We start from the raw sequence: 17,746 nt of genomic DNA, 5'->3' as shown, positions 1-17,746 counted from the left end.
TGTGAAACGTATGTGAAGCATTTTCCTACGTGCGAAATACATGTGCCCTTCCGGTATTTTTTCATTGGCGTGCGGATCGGAGATGTGTGTGTGGGTTTGTCTGAAACGGCATCATAATACGAAATTGATTTCGCATAAGAACTTTCTTTTTGAGGGGGGAGGGAGGGGGTTTCAAGTAAAAAGAAGGAATTACGTTTCTCGTGCGTCAGCTTTTATTATCGACGGCCCCTAAATGGCAGTATACCAGTACATAACAAACAGCAATTTTGGGAGCAATAAATGAATTAATGACAGTAGCCATGGATAGCAGGTGTTATCGCCTCTGCTATACCTAATACAGAGTGTCTCATTCAACCAAATGTAAGCCCCTGCTTCATGTAAGACCTCTGTCTTCTTTTTAAAGATTTTTGAAATGCTTTATTACAATATATAAACTGCCTTACTATTGACAGACAACTAGAAAATTTTAAAGTCCATGGGATAGTGTTATTTGAATGATTGGCTGCTCAGAGTTTGAAGGAAAGACCAGTAGAGAGCATGTCTTCACTTAACCCCGTTTTATTTCACTACAACTAAGGATAATGTAGTGTGTCCATACTCTCTGAGTGAATGCAGTGAGAGATATAGAGTTCATTGGCATGTAAACACCAGGAAGATACATGTACCTGTAGTTTGAATTATTATTAGAGTCAACTTTGTGAATTTGATTTCAAGATGAAACATAGCGTCGATGACACTTGGCTGACATGTGGTTTGATGTGGCAGGCAAGAGTGAATAAACTTAACTAAGTTTACCCCTGGCAATATCAATACCAAGTTTCAAAGCAATCAGACGAGCGATTTCAAGGCAAATGATTTTTTGAACAAAATGCGAAAAATTGCCCAAAAATACAGAGATGAAAATTTCCCCACAATTTTCAGGGAATCCGACAGAAGACAATCCTAGGATCAAGAGTGTTAAGTTTCAAAGCAATCAAAAAGACTTTGGGAGAAAATGATTTTTTGACCAAAAATGGGGACAATTGCCCCAAAAATACAAATATGAAAATTTCACCACGATTTGAACAAATCTGACAGAGGCCAATCCTAGGATCATGCATACCAAGTTTCAAGGCAATGGGACGAGCGCATTCAGAGAAGAACATTTTTTGATCAAAAATGGGAGAAATTTCCCCAAAAAATACAACTATACAAATTTCACCACAATTTGAACAAATCTAACTACCAGTAAAGTCACCATCAAGAACTGGCATACCAAGTTTCAACTAAATCTGGCCTGTTGTTACATGTTTTAGCCGTTTGCAAGATTTTCCCTTTTTTACCTCATTTGCATATTTTTGACACTGACATGTTCATTTGAACAAATTCACATCTCCACCCCTGGATGCACCTGTACACCAAATACTGAGATGGTCGGTGCTGCGGTTTTGGAGTTTTTGATGATGACAGACAATGGTAGAGAAGACTCAAACAAATTATTTGGAACAGTATTCAAACTTTAATATCACCACTCTTGACCCAGCAATTTTTATATGTGTAATGATGTCACATGCAAGCTTTCAACTCTGCTTTTCACGCCATCTATCTCTTTCAAAATCTTTGGTGCAGTCTTCAAGTCTTCCATAAAATCACTGCTCCTGACTTGGCAATTCTTTTTCCTTTAATATTCTATTCAGTTCATAGCATTGTGGACAGCAAACATTTACATAGTCTCGCTCTACGACCCATTTCGCCTCACTTCTCTGTTTCTCCATATCTCCCTTCTTCTATCTGTCCTCTGTTTTGAGGTTGTTGTCCTCCCTTTAACACAAAACTACGCATTGAAGAGACTAAGTTTAGATTATTACATGCAATGTCAATTGACAATAAAACATTGAAGTAGGCTCTTTAAATAAAACTCCCTTCTGCATTATTTTCAAAGCCGACTGTAATATTCGCATATGATGCTACTCTATTATATAACAAAAATGTACACTTTCTTTCAAAGTATAAGTCTTAATAATACAGGTAACCGAGGCAGGTAATATTCTTGAGTTGAAATCCTCAGTCCGAACTGTCCGTTGTTTTCTTTCCTAGAATGGGTATTGCGACACGAATACATATATAACGGCTACCGTCTTAGACAGAACTTGGTTAGCGTTGTTGAGGCGGTCCATTTCAAATTGTAGAACGGTTTCATAGGGTCCTGTGATCTGCCTTTTCAACCGTATGGTGCCTGAACAAGGGGAGGTAGAAATGGGGAGAAGTGAGAGTACTGCTGGTGTTGCAGTCTGAAAGTAACATTTGCCCATGTACTGCCAAAGACAAATGAGGCACAATTGAACTTGGTACTGCTTTGTTTGCAAAATGCCACGCTGTGAAGCAGACAGTACATGGAAATTTTAAAAAATTCAGCAGCATCACACAAGGTATATGAACTATAGCAGATATAAACTTAGTATGGCATTGGCATTATGTCCATGGGCAACTCAGACACTGTTTCTCATCGCTTTGCCATTACATGTAATTCATTTTCTTCAGCTGTTGTTGAACGGATGGACTCACAAATCATAGTGGTAGTTCACATATATTAAATCCACATGGGTGGAGCAACACTGGATACACTGTTGTGTGATTTTTACATTGCATTCTTCATTCCATTGAACTTTACTTGCTTTCATTGCTCAAATTGCACATTGTAATACGTAGCTGAGTACAGTTGTTTAGTGCTCAAGGTTAAGGTGGTTGGAAAGGCTATTTTTGCACCAATTCTTTTCTCAGAGTTAATGTCAAGTTTCAAGTGTTAGAATCAAGATATTTAGTTCAAATTTTCAGGATCACTCCCTTAGTTAATATTTTCTCCAAAGAATATAAAAATTGTATATTTGCAGCCATGATTTTGAAATATGACACCAGTAAATATTAAAATTTAATTTTTCATATTTTTTTTTACATATTTGAATTTAATAATAATTGGATAGTATTAATATTACCAAATTAGTTATAAATATGTTGACACTATTTATTGTAAGATTTGTACGGCAGGATTTGTACATAAAATTTGTTTTTATGATTTTACATGGGTTTATATATCAAAAAATTATTAAAAATTCTTTCAAATTTCAAAATGTGATTTTTCAAAAAGTACTTCAAATACAGGAAAATTGTGCCGTACAAATCTTATCTGCAACCTTGTTAATGTGCTGTAAAAATTCCATGTCCATATCTCGTTTCAAAGTTGGATTAAATTGGTATACAATTATGTAGGAAAACTGTTATTCTGTCAAAAATGTTGAAAACAAGCAATATTTGCACCCCTCGTTTGAAGTCATAGAGCAGTTTTTTTGGTTAATCTCACGTTTGACACCTCTTTGACACTCAAAGAATCTAAAAATGCATTTACAATAGCAGTCACTCACTCTGAATGCCAGCACCGCCTTGTCAAACTTTCCTGAAAAACAGCAAATAATGACTTTCCCTTTTCAAACATTTTATTAAAAGCTAGGGGACCTCTACAATAGTTAATACACTAAGGACTCCCCAACTTCTTCTTATTTGGTCAGTTTTTCAGAAGTTTTAACAGGCTATAACTCTGCAATGCCTTTGTGCCCAAATGTCTAGTTTTTTTTATTCCACAGAGAATGTTGACTACTTTTATATTTTAATAGTCTTATTGAAATTTATAACTGACGCTCTAGCCTTTCCAACCACCTTAAGTTATGTGATCGACTGTTTCGGGTTAACCCTTTTCCTTTTGCCAAGTCAGTAAAACGCAGTATTAAGCCAAAACAATGTACTTTCACCCACTTAGCGGCTTTCATCTGTAAATACATGTATCAGGTTTACACCATCGCTGTTCAAATGTTCGATATTTAGTTGAAATGTGACATATAGGACATCTTATGCTTCACTAGTTTGTTAATCACCTTGGCCTTGTGGTGACATATGAACTTGGCAGGGTAAGGGTTACATAAAACAGTATGGTCAATTCGGGTAGTCTATGTATCACAGACTTCAACTGAAATGCCAGGATCATCATGCAGAGTAAGGGTTAATGCAAAATAACGATTTGACAATTCCAACTAGCAGAATCTCCATGTGTATGTGTGACTTTCACATTTGTAGGTTATACTTTTTCCATGAAAAGTTTGCTGCCGTGAGTCAACATAGCCACAGAACTGAAGGACTTTGGGAAAAAATCTGTTGTCGTTTGCCAATCCTTGTCCATGCACCACACTGTACATGTGTATGTTTTGGTCACAAATGGATCGTGTCCATCCTTACTCCCACACTGCACATTGAGATTGCAAATTTTTTTGAGAAATTGACATACATCAGATTCAATTCATGGTACTATGTGATGATAGATATTAAAAATTTGGAGAAAACAACAAAAATTACCGCTGAGTCCGTGCCGGATCACATCAAAATAGCCATCCTCATTGCCCCTAGCAATGGTAAATCGAACTCTTGGGTACAAACTGGATATGATGGCTGTCAGTGTGAGCAAAGTGCGAGGGGCTGGTAGATCTGATGGCAAAGAGATGTTACTGTAGGAAATGGCAGCCCTCGTGTCCAGTAAGCAATCAGTGTCGCTGGGTTGACATCGCTGCTTTACACATCTGAATGCATCCTGTGACCCACCTCTGTAAAACAAAGAAAAAAGTGACAATGACACTGTGCTCCCATTTGTACAGAACCGATGTAAGTTTGACATGCTAATGAAAGCTGTCGAATTTGTGCTTTCAGAGATGATATTGTTCCAAACGCCAGAAATAAAACAATAATGAAACAATTATTTCCCCCTCCCAGCACCAAAAATGTCATTATATTACCATGCCCTGCCCGTCGCATTTTGATTGGTCGAGCTGAACCACGTGACTGACCACAAATACACAGTAATGGTTTGTTTACATGCCCGTGAATATGAATAATAAGATTAACAACTCAAAGTATCGTAACTTTACAACTCAAAGGTAAATCATAATCAATCACAAAATAATATGGAGCGCTTGTCGGTCAAGTTGAGATACTTTTTTCTGAAAACATCTCCGGATTTACCAATATTTTAACAGTGCGCGTGACAGTGCGTGCGTATTGCTCAGTTTCTGGGGTCCAGTTGTCGTTCGCTCATGAAACTTTCGGAAATTTTGACGGTTTTCTTGGGTTCGCTGATAATATAATGGAAATAACAGGCTCCGCTCTGACCATTAACGTTTATTTGTGGGCGCGGGCTCGAGGAAAGCCAAATTAACGGGCTCGGCAAGCCTCGCCCGTTAATTTTTGGCTTTCCTCTCGCCCTTGCCCACAAATAAACGTTAATGGTCTGCGCGTCGCCCGTTATTTCTATATTATTATTCATTATTATTGGTGGCAACTGTAAAAACAATTCAATCAGCAATGTAGTTTCAGAAGATATTTGTTCTGTGATTGAGAAAATCGGCCTTAATTGCATCATTATTTGAAAAAGTTATCATTTCATCCTCAGGAATGTACACTTTTGAAAACTACCATGTGAGCAAGTGTACACTAGGAGGAAACTTCTCAAACCAATAGAAATATTGTATATACCAATTTTGAATCATTGCTTTTATGTCCTAATTTCAAAGTTGAAAGCTATTAGTGAGACACTGGTTTCAGAAAGATATGTTGGCAAAAATGGTCGGCCCACAAAAATTCTGAAATTCAAATTTCCTTATCACTTTTAGCTGATCAGATTTATGTCATCCACTGGGAACCAAACACAAATTTGAAACTTCACGCCAAGAACTTTTGGAGAAAAGAATTGTTTTTTTTTCAAAATTTGGTAATATTGGTCGCAAAAAAGTACATCTGTCTTTATCATTTGAAGAAATCTGATTGAGGTCATCCCAAGGAAGCTGAAAGGAAAATTCAATTCAGGTAGTACTGTTTTCATGAAGATGATTTTGCTCAGCAAATAAGATAAATAGGCTTAAAAATTTGCAAATGCAAAATTCATAATCATTTGAACAGAACAGAATTAGATTATACTCGAGAACATTATGAAAAGTCACCGTTCAAGGCCCTCAAACGAGTGCCTTTGAGAAGTTTTTGAAGTTTGTTTAAGAGGAGTGAGTAAAAATTTACATAAACTTGATTAAATTTGAAGTATACATACCATACATCCGAGTAATTGAAATGCTTGTTCTTGATTCTCATGATTTCTGATGAGTTTTGCATTTTCATAATCATGTTTTTTAAATTGTATCCTTAGGAAAATCAACCATGATTATTTCCACAAAATCTAATTTGCAACCCATGGTGAATCAAATCTTCACACATAATATTTAGAGGATATAATGCTGCAGTTCTCAAGCTTTTGTAGTTTGTTGTTGGACGTACATAATTAGCGAGTAGGAAAACAAGTAGGTATTTGTGAAATATGGCTTTCATCATGAGATTAAAATATAATGGTATTTCATTTCTATGAACGGCATAATATTCAGAGACTACCTTTCTGTGATTTACTCACTGAAATACCAGCAGAATCAATTGTGACTCCACTTCTGCTGTCTATTAGACAGCCAACTTTTACTGTTTTTTAAGGTACGGTAAAATGGGCCTTGGGCACTGATACTCTGATCCTCAACTTTTTCTCAACTCTGTTCTGGTCTATTACCTGTGGGAGCTTATTTTAAAGCTCTTGATTTGAGAATAATATTCAGTCTTTCAATCTTTTTTTTAAAATCAAGAACTTTGTTTTTCCTCCATTATAAGTGTTATTAACAGAGATGGCCATTTTGAATTTCAAATACTACTGTATTCGTTAAATTTCTCTAGTACAAAACTTTTCACGACGACCCGTAATTTTTAGCTACTATAGACTACAGTTTATAGAAGCTATTGGGATGGATATCCCTCCGTCATCAGTCTGGATGTATATATGTATGTATGTCTGTTTGAGAGGATTCCGTCCACTCAAATATCTTGAGGGCCACAGTACTTACAGATTTGATGTTTCTTGTGTAGATGCAAAACATGATTTTGAGAATCTATCTTGTTTTGTTTTTTTGATATTGTTGAGAATATGCAAATTACCTCAAAAAAGGCAGTTTTGGTAAAAAATGTCCTTCTTCATAACCGCTGGTCAGACAGCTTTGATATTTAATATACAGGTCCCTAGGGATGACCTAAGGTAGATTTGTTCCAATTGTGATGAAATATGCAAATTTGAATTTTTAAGGAATTTTTTTGTCGTTTTTTTGGTCAAAAATTTATTTCATCAAAACCGCTTGTCTGACAACTTTGATATTTGGTATACAGGTTCATAGGGATGATCAAAATGGAAACAATTCACTCAAAAATTATCTGAGTAAATTTCATCATCATTGGAAAAAACTTTGCACTGGACCAAAAGCGGATGAAACTTAACATTACCTCTTTCTTCTCCATTTAAATCTGGCCGTTCCATTGAAAAGAAGGGGGCAGGACCACACCATTGGTGGTGAAAGGGTTAAAGAAGCCACCCAGTGGACGATATACTCCACTATGATATTTAAGACAATTTAGATAATAGGTGTGGGCTGGTTTATCAATGAAAGTAGAGTACGTCTTGGGACACATATTCGGACTCTCTAACTTTCACAATTCTCTGCTGATCTACCACAGCTAGTTTGTCAACCAAGGGAATCCTATGAACGTAGGAAATATTTGAATATCAGCAGCAGCAGTAGATTTATTTTTGGGTCAGAGAGTCAAATCGAGTCATTTCAATGCATCAATGCTGGCTGGGACTGTTGGTGGTGTATTGTGCAATTTGCCTGAGTAGTGGCATTTGAGCATAGCTCAACTGTCCAGACAAACGTTTTGTTTGACCGAAACTGACAAAAATTGCCTCAAAAATAAAAGTATGCAAACTGTATCAAAATTTCAACAAATCTGAGTGCTACCATTTGAACCTAATATAAATGTAATTGGACTAGGGGCATTCTAAGCTTCTTTTTGGAATTTTTTAATGGAAAACAGCAAAAATTGCCCCAACATAGAATGTTGGAAAAAACTGATAAAGATCATCCCTAGGTTTCTTCATATTTAATTTTAAAGCAAAGAGAAAAACTTTTTCAGAGAAAATGTTTCTATGAAAAACAGGTAAAAATGTCCCCAAAATATGCACATTTCACCACAATTTCAAGAAACCCAACGAAAGGTCATCCCTAAGAACCTGCAAATTTAATTTTAAAGTAATCAAACAAGTAGTCTTAGAGTAGGTTTTTCACCAAAAATGGAAAAAATTCAAAATACAAAAATTTCACCAAAATTTGAACAAATCTATGGAACCTGTATATCAAATTTCAGAGCAATTGCATTAGTGGTTTCAGAGAAGATTTTTGACCAAAAAACATGAAATATTCTCAAAATACAAAGATAGAAATTTTACCACAATCCTTGCTTGCTTACAAAGCTTTTGTCCTGTGCTAATTATTCGTCAAACTGAATGATACTGACATGCATTCTGGGTAAAAATGTCGACTTCTCAACACAGCAAGAGTTAATGATCAGATCAGTACTTTTAGTGCAAATGCAATTGTTTTTGTGGCAACAGGTTCTGTTTGTTTGTGAACTAGCTAAACTCGTCCACCATATCATCTTTAAAGGCATTTCTGGCATGAAATTGCTGTATAATAGCCTATAATTTTGCTTTGATTTCTGTTATCTTATGTATTTTACCTGTAGAAATCTGCCATGTTGAAATAATGGTTGACCACCATTGACTTTAGCAACTAGCTCATTCAGGTGGCAAAACTGTATTTAAGTTACTGAGAATTTAATTGAACCTGACTATATTGTCACCCCTAGATACCTGTACATCAAATTTGAAAGCAATTGAACATGTGGTTTTGGAGAAGAGATTTTGACCAAATATGGGAAAAATTTCCCAAAATACAAATTTCACCATAACTTGAACAATTCTGACAACTGTCATGCCCAGGAACCTGCGTATCAGATTTAAAGCTTTTGAGTGCTGTAACTTTTCGCACCAAAATTTTCATATAAACATTTTACAAATTTTTATGAATTTTTCTGCATTTGTTTTGATAATTTTTGAGCAAATAGACATCACACTTGATTAGCTACAGTTTTTTATCAAAATTTTGGCAAAAATCTGAAAAAAATTCACTGGGGTATATTTTGTAAAGGCCACAAAAGTTGGCTTGGGCATTCAAAGGGTTAAAGGCAATCGGACATGCGGTTTCAGCATTTTTTTGACCAAAAGTGGGAAAAATTGCACCAAGAATACAAATAATCAAACTTAAACACAATTTAAACAAACCTAACTAAGGTCACCTCAAGGGGCCTGCACAGCGAATTTCAAAGCAATCAGAAAAGCAATTTCAGGGAAGAAGTCAATTAATTGTTGATGGATGACTGACGGACAAATAGCAATGGACTATCAGGCTATCTGATAAGCTCTGCATCATTAACAGCGATGCTAAAACAAGTCTGCCACACGTCTTTTAAAGGAATTTCAATTTTCATACATGAAATCCAATGTTTGCAGACAATTTATTGAGAAATCCTAATTATGCACAATTTCTAAACGAAAAATTAGGATGTTTGGCAAGTTTCTATGCATAGAATAAGCTCGTTTTTTATGGCCCATTTATGACCATAAGATATAATTGCAGAGATTTAATCATGAGTCGGCATTAGAAACAATTTTTACTCAGATATCTCATTTAGTCTCATTGTCTGTAAATTGTTTGCGTGTTTTTAAGTCTTTTTTGTTTCATTCGAGTAACTTTATAGGTTCCAGGCTTGACTTAAATAAATTGATAAATAAACAAGTAAACAAATAAAATGAATGAATGAAATATGCACATGTGTGTTGAGGCATGGGTCTGAGACTTTTAAAATTTTGGATTAGCTGAAGATCAAGTTTTAGGAAGCTTTGATCGTAATGACTTTAAAGTCAGCAAGAATATATTTCTTAGTATGTAAAAACCAAATTTGTGCAAAAGTTGGAATTTTGACCAAGTGATGTGACAAGCACATGACGTTTTCCTGCCAAAATCACATATGAAAAATAAGTTAGTTATTTCAACCTCTGGACGAAAATTTATTCAAACTAAATCAGAGATATAAAATGACAATAAAGCTCACAACCACTAGCAGTGTCAAAATAAGTAAATTTTTGCAATATTTTTCTTAAAATCCAGCAATTTTTTATATTTCACAGACATTATTTTTTAAATATTAATTACAAATGCAGATATGTCAAAGTATTTTATTTAGGGTATTATGTCTGTTGAGTAATAATTACTCTTATTGAATATGCAGAAAAAGATTGAGTTTATACTTGAAATTTCACCTTTCTTTAAAATGTATGAATTTTGGCTGGAAAATGTCAATTTTCAGTCATGTGACCATTGTCTGTCACCATTTCTCATGTTCTGTCTATATATACAAAACAAACAAGTTGATGAAATTTCAGTCACTTCTAACCATACAACATAATTATCACAACTGGAAGTTGTGATATAGAGGTGGTTTCAACCGGTGTTTGATGTCGTCCATTTCCGTAAACGACAAAAAGTCAAAAACTGCTGAACAGACTGCGTTGATATTTGATACCGATACATAGACTGGTTCCAAGGTTCCAATTCGGAAAAATGGAGCCAAACGGAGCGCCGGTTAGATAGTTTTGGGAAATTTCTAACCCCCCTTTTTATCTAATTGATTTTAGGGGTCTTTCATATATGTAGTTTTGGAATGTATACCAATCCTGCATTGTGGACTGTTTTATGAGTTGTTGAACAGAAATGAGGTTTTGATGAATGTTAGAAATATGGAGGATGGCTGATTCGAAGTATAAGAGATTTCTATGGTCTTTTGGGCATCAAAAGCATTAAAAAAAACATATTTCATAGTTTAGATTCTCACTTTTGAGATGACCCTAGGCATTTGTTAAGTAAACATCCTTGAGTCAATATACAGACTTTGACATTCCAGAGATTAAGTATCCACAACCTCACATGTTACAGTCTTTCACTACAATGGTATGGCCCAAACCCATTGTTATCAATGGAGAGTGTGGACCTGTCTACAGGAAATTGGGGTGAACAGGTTAGACAATGACGTTACAAGTTGTAGGTTAGTTATCAAAGTAGCACCAGCATAGAGTCCTGAGCATTTGTCCATGTGTTCTCACAGCAAATTACAGGGAAAAAAATTATTTGAGAAGTTTCTCTCCTTTAAATAGAAGTATATTACAATTTAAACCTGTCATGGATAGATTGCTCTCAAATGATCTGAAACACAGTTATTGCCCATTAGCAACAAATCTATAGCAAGATTTATGTAAAGTTCATGAACTTACACAAGTATTAGACAAAAGATGACCATGACTTTGCTACTTTTCAACATTTATTTCAATCAGATTTCCCCAGCTTAGTGTATAATTTTGTAATCTTAATTACTGTCAACTTAGGCCAAAAAAAAATGTGCTGTTCCGATTACATGGTTTTCAAAAATAGGGTAGGTAGGTAGGGAAATTTTTTTCTCATTTTTTTTTTATTTCTCAATGTGCATTTTGTACGCGTTCAAACAAACTACCAGCGAACAATTTCCTCATGAAACGCACTCAATTGAATACCAATTTACTAAAATAAAATATTCACCAGTAGAATTGAAGTGTGTGGTTTATTAGACTGCCATGGAAATTGATATGGCTGAATTACAACTCTTTGACAGGAAAGTGAACTGTTTATCCACAGGTAAGTCTGACTTGTAAGAACTGACACAACACAATATTTACTGTCATCAATGCAGTGTTTTATCTAGGATACTACACCAGGGGGATTGTCCCCTCTACTGGAATTTTTGAGGGGGTTTTAAATTTTTGGGGGATTTAACGGAAACATTTAATGATATCTTATACCGGTATGTAAGTTTTAATGTTGCAATGATGTCACTTGTGATATACATACTACAAGCAATAAATCACTTGCTTTCACAATCCAAGCTGCTGGCTCCAAACACCATCCTCTACAAGATATTTTCAAAATTCAACAAATTTAGGTATCACTGTTGTGAATGTATAGGGCTTCCCAGAGTGGCGGATGGCTCATTAATATTCATAATCATTAATATTCCTAAAAACTGTAGCATATTCCCTCATGCTTAAATATTCTGTATGTTTGTTTGCACATATTCTGTAAGTCTGCTTTCATAGGGCTTAATGTACATTCAAACATCAAAATTAATAACAGCCAGCCATTCCCACTGTACCTTCAAGGAATTTTTTCATTTTTCACTGAATTGTCTGCATTACACAAACCAAGAAAAAAAAACTATTGTAAAAGAATGTTCGGTAGCTTGTGAAAAAAATAATGTGCTTGTTTGTCACGTTTTTACTGTGCGTATATATCCCTCACTACTGTAAGTTTGGATCAACATTGCCCTTTGCAAACCAGTGAGCTGTATTTTTCTAGTGACCTAGGTGGTCTTGTAGTTTTGTGCGCAGACTCAGTAGAGCTCAAACGAACAACTTAGAGGGTCAGATCCTTTGTTTTGAATTGAATGCGGAGCAGAGTTTTTCTCGATGTCAGATTTGCCCCGGTTGCTTTTTTTCAGTCATTTTAGAATGGGGAAAATAACAAACAGAAAGGTTGGTTGTCACCGACAGTTAATTTTAGGGTTTATTTTGCCCCAAAAAATGAGTCAGTGTCTGTTCACTGAATTCAAAATCCGGGCCCATACACCATGCACCACAGCTTGCTTCAATGCTTGTGCAGTCTGCACTGAACACGTTTCTGTGACAGTAAAGTCCAATTTTTTGTGTCAATTTTGCTATCAGAATTATTTTCAGAGTGTTATGGACATTCATATGATGCACAAAAACTTCAGTTTGTCTCCTTTTCTCAATCGTACAGAGATGATGTGACACAGAAACCTTATCGGGCTAGGGCAATGAACTTTTGTGAACGTAACTCTCAACTGGCTGATAGGCTTTCATATGCAAAATCAGCGTACGGAAATTTATGCGTGGTATTGTTTCAACAGCATTTTATTGAAGCAGTTCAAAAAGTATCAAAATCGAACTAAAATTAGTTTCATGCGTTTCACGTTTTTTCATATCATTATTTTTACTTCCGGGTTTACGAAGCTCTAAAAAGTCTAGGGTCGGGGGATAAAATTGGGGTAGGTCGGGTAATCGGAACAGCACATATTTTTTTTTTTGGCCTTAGCTTTACTAACTTATTCATACCTCATTATTCTTACACTACTGTTATACCTTATAACCACAAAATTTCAAGAGATGCATATATGATTGTCACTTAACAAACAAATTACAAATATGTCATCTGCTTTTTCTCCATATACATATACATGTCTCTTTTCTCATAAAAATGAGCTTAAAATCGCAATGTGAAAAATAGTCTTTCAGCTATATGTTGCTCATTGACTTCCTGGTCTGTCTAATTCACAGTGAGTGTGGTTGTTGATAAATGCCGATAATACAAGGCGGTCATTATGTCCAAGTGCCATTGGCGGTATTTTTTAACATAATGACCATAGGTCATTATCACATCTGGAAGTTGTGATATAGGGTTAGCTTCAACCGGTGGTGGACAGTGTCCATTTTCCGTAAACGACAAAAAGTCAAAAACCGCTGAACAGACTGCATTGATATTTGGTAGAGATATTCAGACTAATTCCAAGGTTCCGATTCCGAAAAATGGAGCCAAACGGAGCAGCGGGTAGATAGTTTTGGGAAATTTCTAACCCCCCTTTAACTAATTGATTTTAGGGGTCTTTCATATATGCAGTTTTGGAATGTACACCAATCCTGCATTGTGGACTATTTAATGAGTTGTGTAACAGAAATGAGGTTTTGATGAATGTTACAAATATGCAGGATGGCTGATTCAAAGTATCAGAGATTTTCATGGGCTTTTGGTAATAAAATTGATAAAAAACAACATATTTAATGTTTTAGATTTCTCACATTTGTCATGACCCTTAACATTACAGACTTGATGACATAACTAGCTGCTGGACCTGTTTACCGGTGCATTGATTTAAAGACATAGATCGTTTTATTTTGTAATAAGGACGTGTGATTTCGTAAAACATAGTCTATTAGCCTGGAAATGTGATTTTTGCGAATATTGCTTATCCCACTGACAAACAGTGTGGTTTGAAAATGGCTGGAATTCGCTACTTCGGGACTTTGTTTTCTGTGTGCATTTACTGACAAACTCCAAACCCGCAGCACCTACCCATTCAGTATTTCATGTACAGGTGTACCCAGAGATAGAGTAGTTTTACAATGTGCCAGTTGTGATCAAGTGCCATTGGCGCTATTTTTTTTGCTACAGTGGCCCATATGCCTCAACATACTTTCGGTTTTACATGATTTCAACTTCCATGCATGAACATGCACACTCATACAAACAAGTCATTGACAAAATAAAACTTGTTAATGCAGGTCGGAGGGTGGACTTTTGGATTTGCTGAAGGAGGATGGTGTCAAAAAGTAGTATGATTTTAGCTTTTCTAGTGTCCACCAACATTTTGTTATTTGTCCTTTTTTCAACCACAGCAGCAACGATCATTTTTGCAGCCACCTTACCGCCATCCTGTCAAATCTTGATCACCACAGAGACACACAGAACAAGCAAAAGAATTCGAAAAACAAATATTACAGCAGAAGGAAGTTGTGGTTTGGAAAAGATTTATTGCATATAAAAAAAACTTACACAATGCAGTTATGGCATAAACTGATAGGAAAGAATCACAGGGTAATGGAATCAAAAGCACAATGATTTAAGTGTTTTAGGGTAAATAGACAGGCAAAGGATTAAAAAAAAATGATAACAGGAAACACATGGAAAGGAATTATGGATATCACAGAACTGGATATGCAAATACACATTTCAAAAGTAAACAATAAACTCCTCATGCAAAGCAAATTTATCTGTTATCCAGTGTACTTTCAGCTTTGTTTGAACTTAATTCTTAAGTCGTTGTGTAAGATCTATTGATCAGTGATCATGAACAAACAAGCTATTCTGACTGAATTGCATGGATTGAAGACTAAGTATATAGTAAGACAAGAGGAGCTCAAACTTGCCGAGTTGCAGTAAAGAATTTTGGAATAATAAGAGAATGGATATGCAATTGTACTGTTAAAGTAAATGTGATTTCAAAACATTACATTAGCCAGTTTATGTTATCTGCATGGCCTGATTTTTTGAGATTTCCTTGAAAAAGTCTAGAATTCGTAGCGGGTGACATAAATTGTGATTTTGGCTACGTTTTTCCCTGCCAATGTGTCACCACTGTAGCTTCTCATTTCTAGCTCAAGATCAACGTCACGTGGACCTTCTATCGATCTTGTAAGGAGGATGTGTGCCTTTAACGGCTCTGACATATCGATTTGGAATTCATTGCCTTCGTTGCCCTTCACCAATTCAAATTGATAAGTGTTGCTGCCGTAGGGGAGCGCTGTCATTGTGAAGAGTTTGACGGGAACTTTAACTCCGGAATAGAAAGTTAAATAGTTGTGGGAGATAGTGAACGGTTTGGAGAGACAAACAGCATCATCAATTGAACATCTCTGGCGGCGGCATCGACTGTGAAGAAAAAGGGCAGCAACAGAGAAGTCTACATTAGTCTCGTTTTCAGTCTGTCATCAAATGGTGCATGCAGTGCTCACCTCTTTAACCCTTTCACCCCAGTTCCCTGTATACAGGTCCAACTTTACCATAGAAAACAATGGATTTGGGACAAACCATGGTGGTGAAAGGGTTAACCTACACCGGAGAAAGCAAAACTGCAACTTTATCCTATCAGTCATGAAGGATGAGAGAACAGTTGCATTTTTCCAATCGGAACAAATTGGCCAAAAAACAAAGTCAGACTATCGGTGCCCTAGACACAAATTTTACTCTGGTGGATTTATTTGTGATGAGTTTATGATCTATGTCCAGTATAATTACATGAAGGCCTTGGAAAGTTCAACTCTTGCATTACTTTCAATATTTCTTTGGTGAAACAGATATGTTTATTTCAAAGTTTAACCTGCTCTCCCAATTTCCTATAAACAGGTCCATACTCAGGACTGATAACAATGAGTTTGGGTCAAACCATGATGGAACCATGGTGGAAGGGTATAATTTACACCTGACTAGATGCAAAGTGTTGGCACACAGTACTAGAGATTTCCCATAATGCATCATGATTTGTACCAACGTAAGATTCCCCTGTGAAGTCTACCATGTCTCCCATGTATAGACAACTTCCTGGACTAGTTGTGAAAATTCTGAAAACGTACTTTTAAGGACACCTTTCTTCTCAATTCCCATTTTAAAGGATTAAGAAAATTGTGCTTGATTGCGAGAGGAGATAGCATTTTGTAAATTTCCACTGATTGTGTCCTCAGCTATATAGAATAAAGTGATGGAAAGTAGGGAGACTAGTTGCACCTGTTTTATGAAACAAAAGGATATTGATTTTTTCCAAATAGAAAAGACAAAAGAAATTTACATGCTAGCTTTTTTTTAGAGAATGACCCCTTCAGTTGGTCATAACTTGCTTCCCAAAACTGTGACATTTGTAGTACCTGCAGAATGTGACTTTTATGGTTAATTGACAGTTTCTTTGAAATTTATACTACAATATTTCAACGTACTTTTAATAATGTAATTAATCAATCATCATGAGACTTCACATTATTGCTTTTATACAGAACTGAAAAAGTTATAAGAAAACTAATGTCGTTGGTACAAATCAAAGAGCATTGTGGGTAATTTATTGTACTGTGTGGCAGACAGATGTCACCAACATCATGAAAACTGCATAATTGTCACCAATTCTTTTGACAACAAAATTATGGGTTTTGAAGCCCTCTCTCTCAGAGTTTAAATCATTTGAAAATTTGATGTCTGATTTTCACCAAGTAACAATGTCACTTGCGAGATCTTAGATTTTAGCTACCAAAATTGACATATGGGCGTAAGAGCTGTAACCCTTGAGACGTAACAGCAGCTGTTGAGCAGTGTGAACTGAAGGTATAAAACAGATTTTTTATGTGCCATCCAATGTGTGTTCATAAATGTGCATCTGTCTAACAGTATGATTTGAACTCCCAACGTATGGCAACGTATGGCAACATATGGCAACGTATGGCAACTCACAACGTAGGACAACTTGAAATGACACCACGGTCAACACAGCTCAGCTGAGCTTCATCTTGAGAAGTTCTCACCAAAATGAATGGGGAGAAAACCCTGATGAAGCAGGACTTGAGGTGAATTAAGTGGTGATATGGAAATAATTAGGTGGTTTTAGTTTATTTGCTTATTATTGATGTTTTCCTGCCATTGATGCGGTGGACTTTCCCAAAATCAGACTACAATTATGATATCCAATCATCTGACAATAAAAAGGAAACTCATATGGAAATGATAGAAGCCTCAACACATTTGATAATCAACTGCACGTTACAGTTTGGTTTATCTCACAACACAGATAGTGGAGCATATGGAACGTTGCTCTACTGATTATGCTCAGACGTGCCACTGCAAAACATGCAGGACAATACCATTCAAGATTTTTACTCAGCCACAGTGCATTTCAACATGTCAATGGGATATAATACCAGGAATTCGAATAGACCACGTATGAACAAAACTATGGGAAATACGCATTATATACAAGTGGGTTTGTTTGTATCGTCATGTGATCTCTTGGGCACAATAAGTCTGTTGAACCTACTGTGGGTTCTTCTATTCCAGGGTAG

At 35.9% G+C, this 17,746-nt stretch overlaps 1 protein-coding gene across 45 annotated transcripts in view; it reads right to left on the bottom strand.

Moving 5' to 3' along the window:
• Nucleotides 1-1,475: 1,475 nt before the first annotated feature.
• Nucleotides 1,476-17,746, bottom strand: part of LOC139135673 (fibulin-5-like) — a 55,994-nt gene continuing 39,723 nt past the window's right edge. For 24 of the 45 annotated variants that reach the window (XM_070703228.1, XM_070703237.1, XM_070703235.1 and 21 more), the window contains one exon: nt 14,661-15,578. In XM_070703228.1, coding sequence (XP_070559329.1) covers nt 15,218-15,578 — 361 coding nt within the window. In that variant the 3' untranslated portion in view covers nt 14,661-15,217. Of the gene's footprint in view, nt 2,216-4,380; nt 4,626-14,660; nt 15,579-17,746 lie in introns of those variants that run through there. The other 21 variants (XM_070703227.1, XM_070703233.1, XM_070703231.1 and 18 more) reach the window with 1 other exon arrangement.

This window comes from Ptychodera flava, chromosome 6, assembly GCF_041260155.1.
Source record: "Ptychodera flava strain L36383 chromosome 6, AS_Pfla_20210202, whole genome shotgun sequence".
Classification (NCBI taxonomy): Eukaryota; Metazoa; Hemichordata; class Enteropneusta; family Ptychoderidae; genus Ptychodera; species Ptychodera flava.
This window is presented reverse-complemented; position numbering and strand designations above follow the sequence as displayed.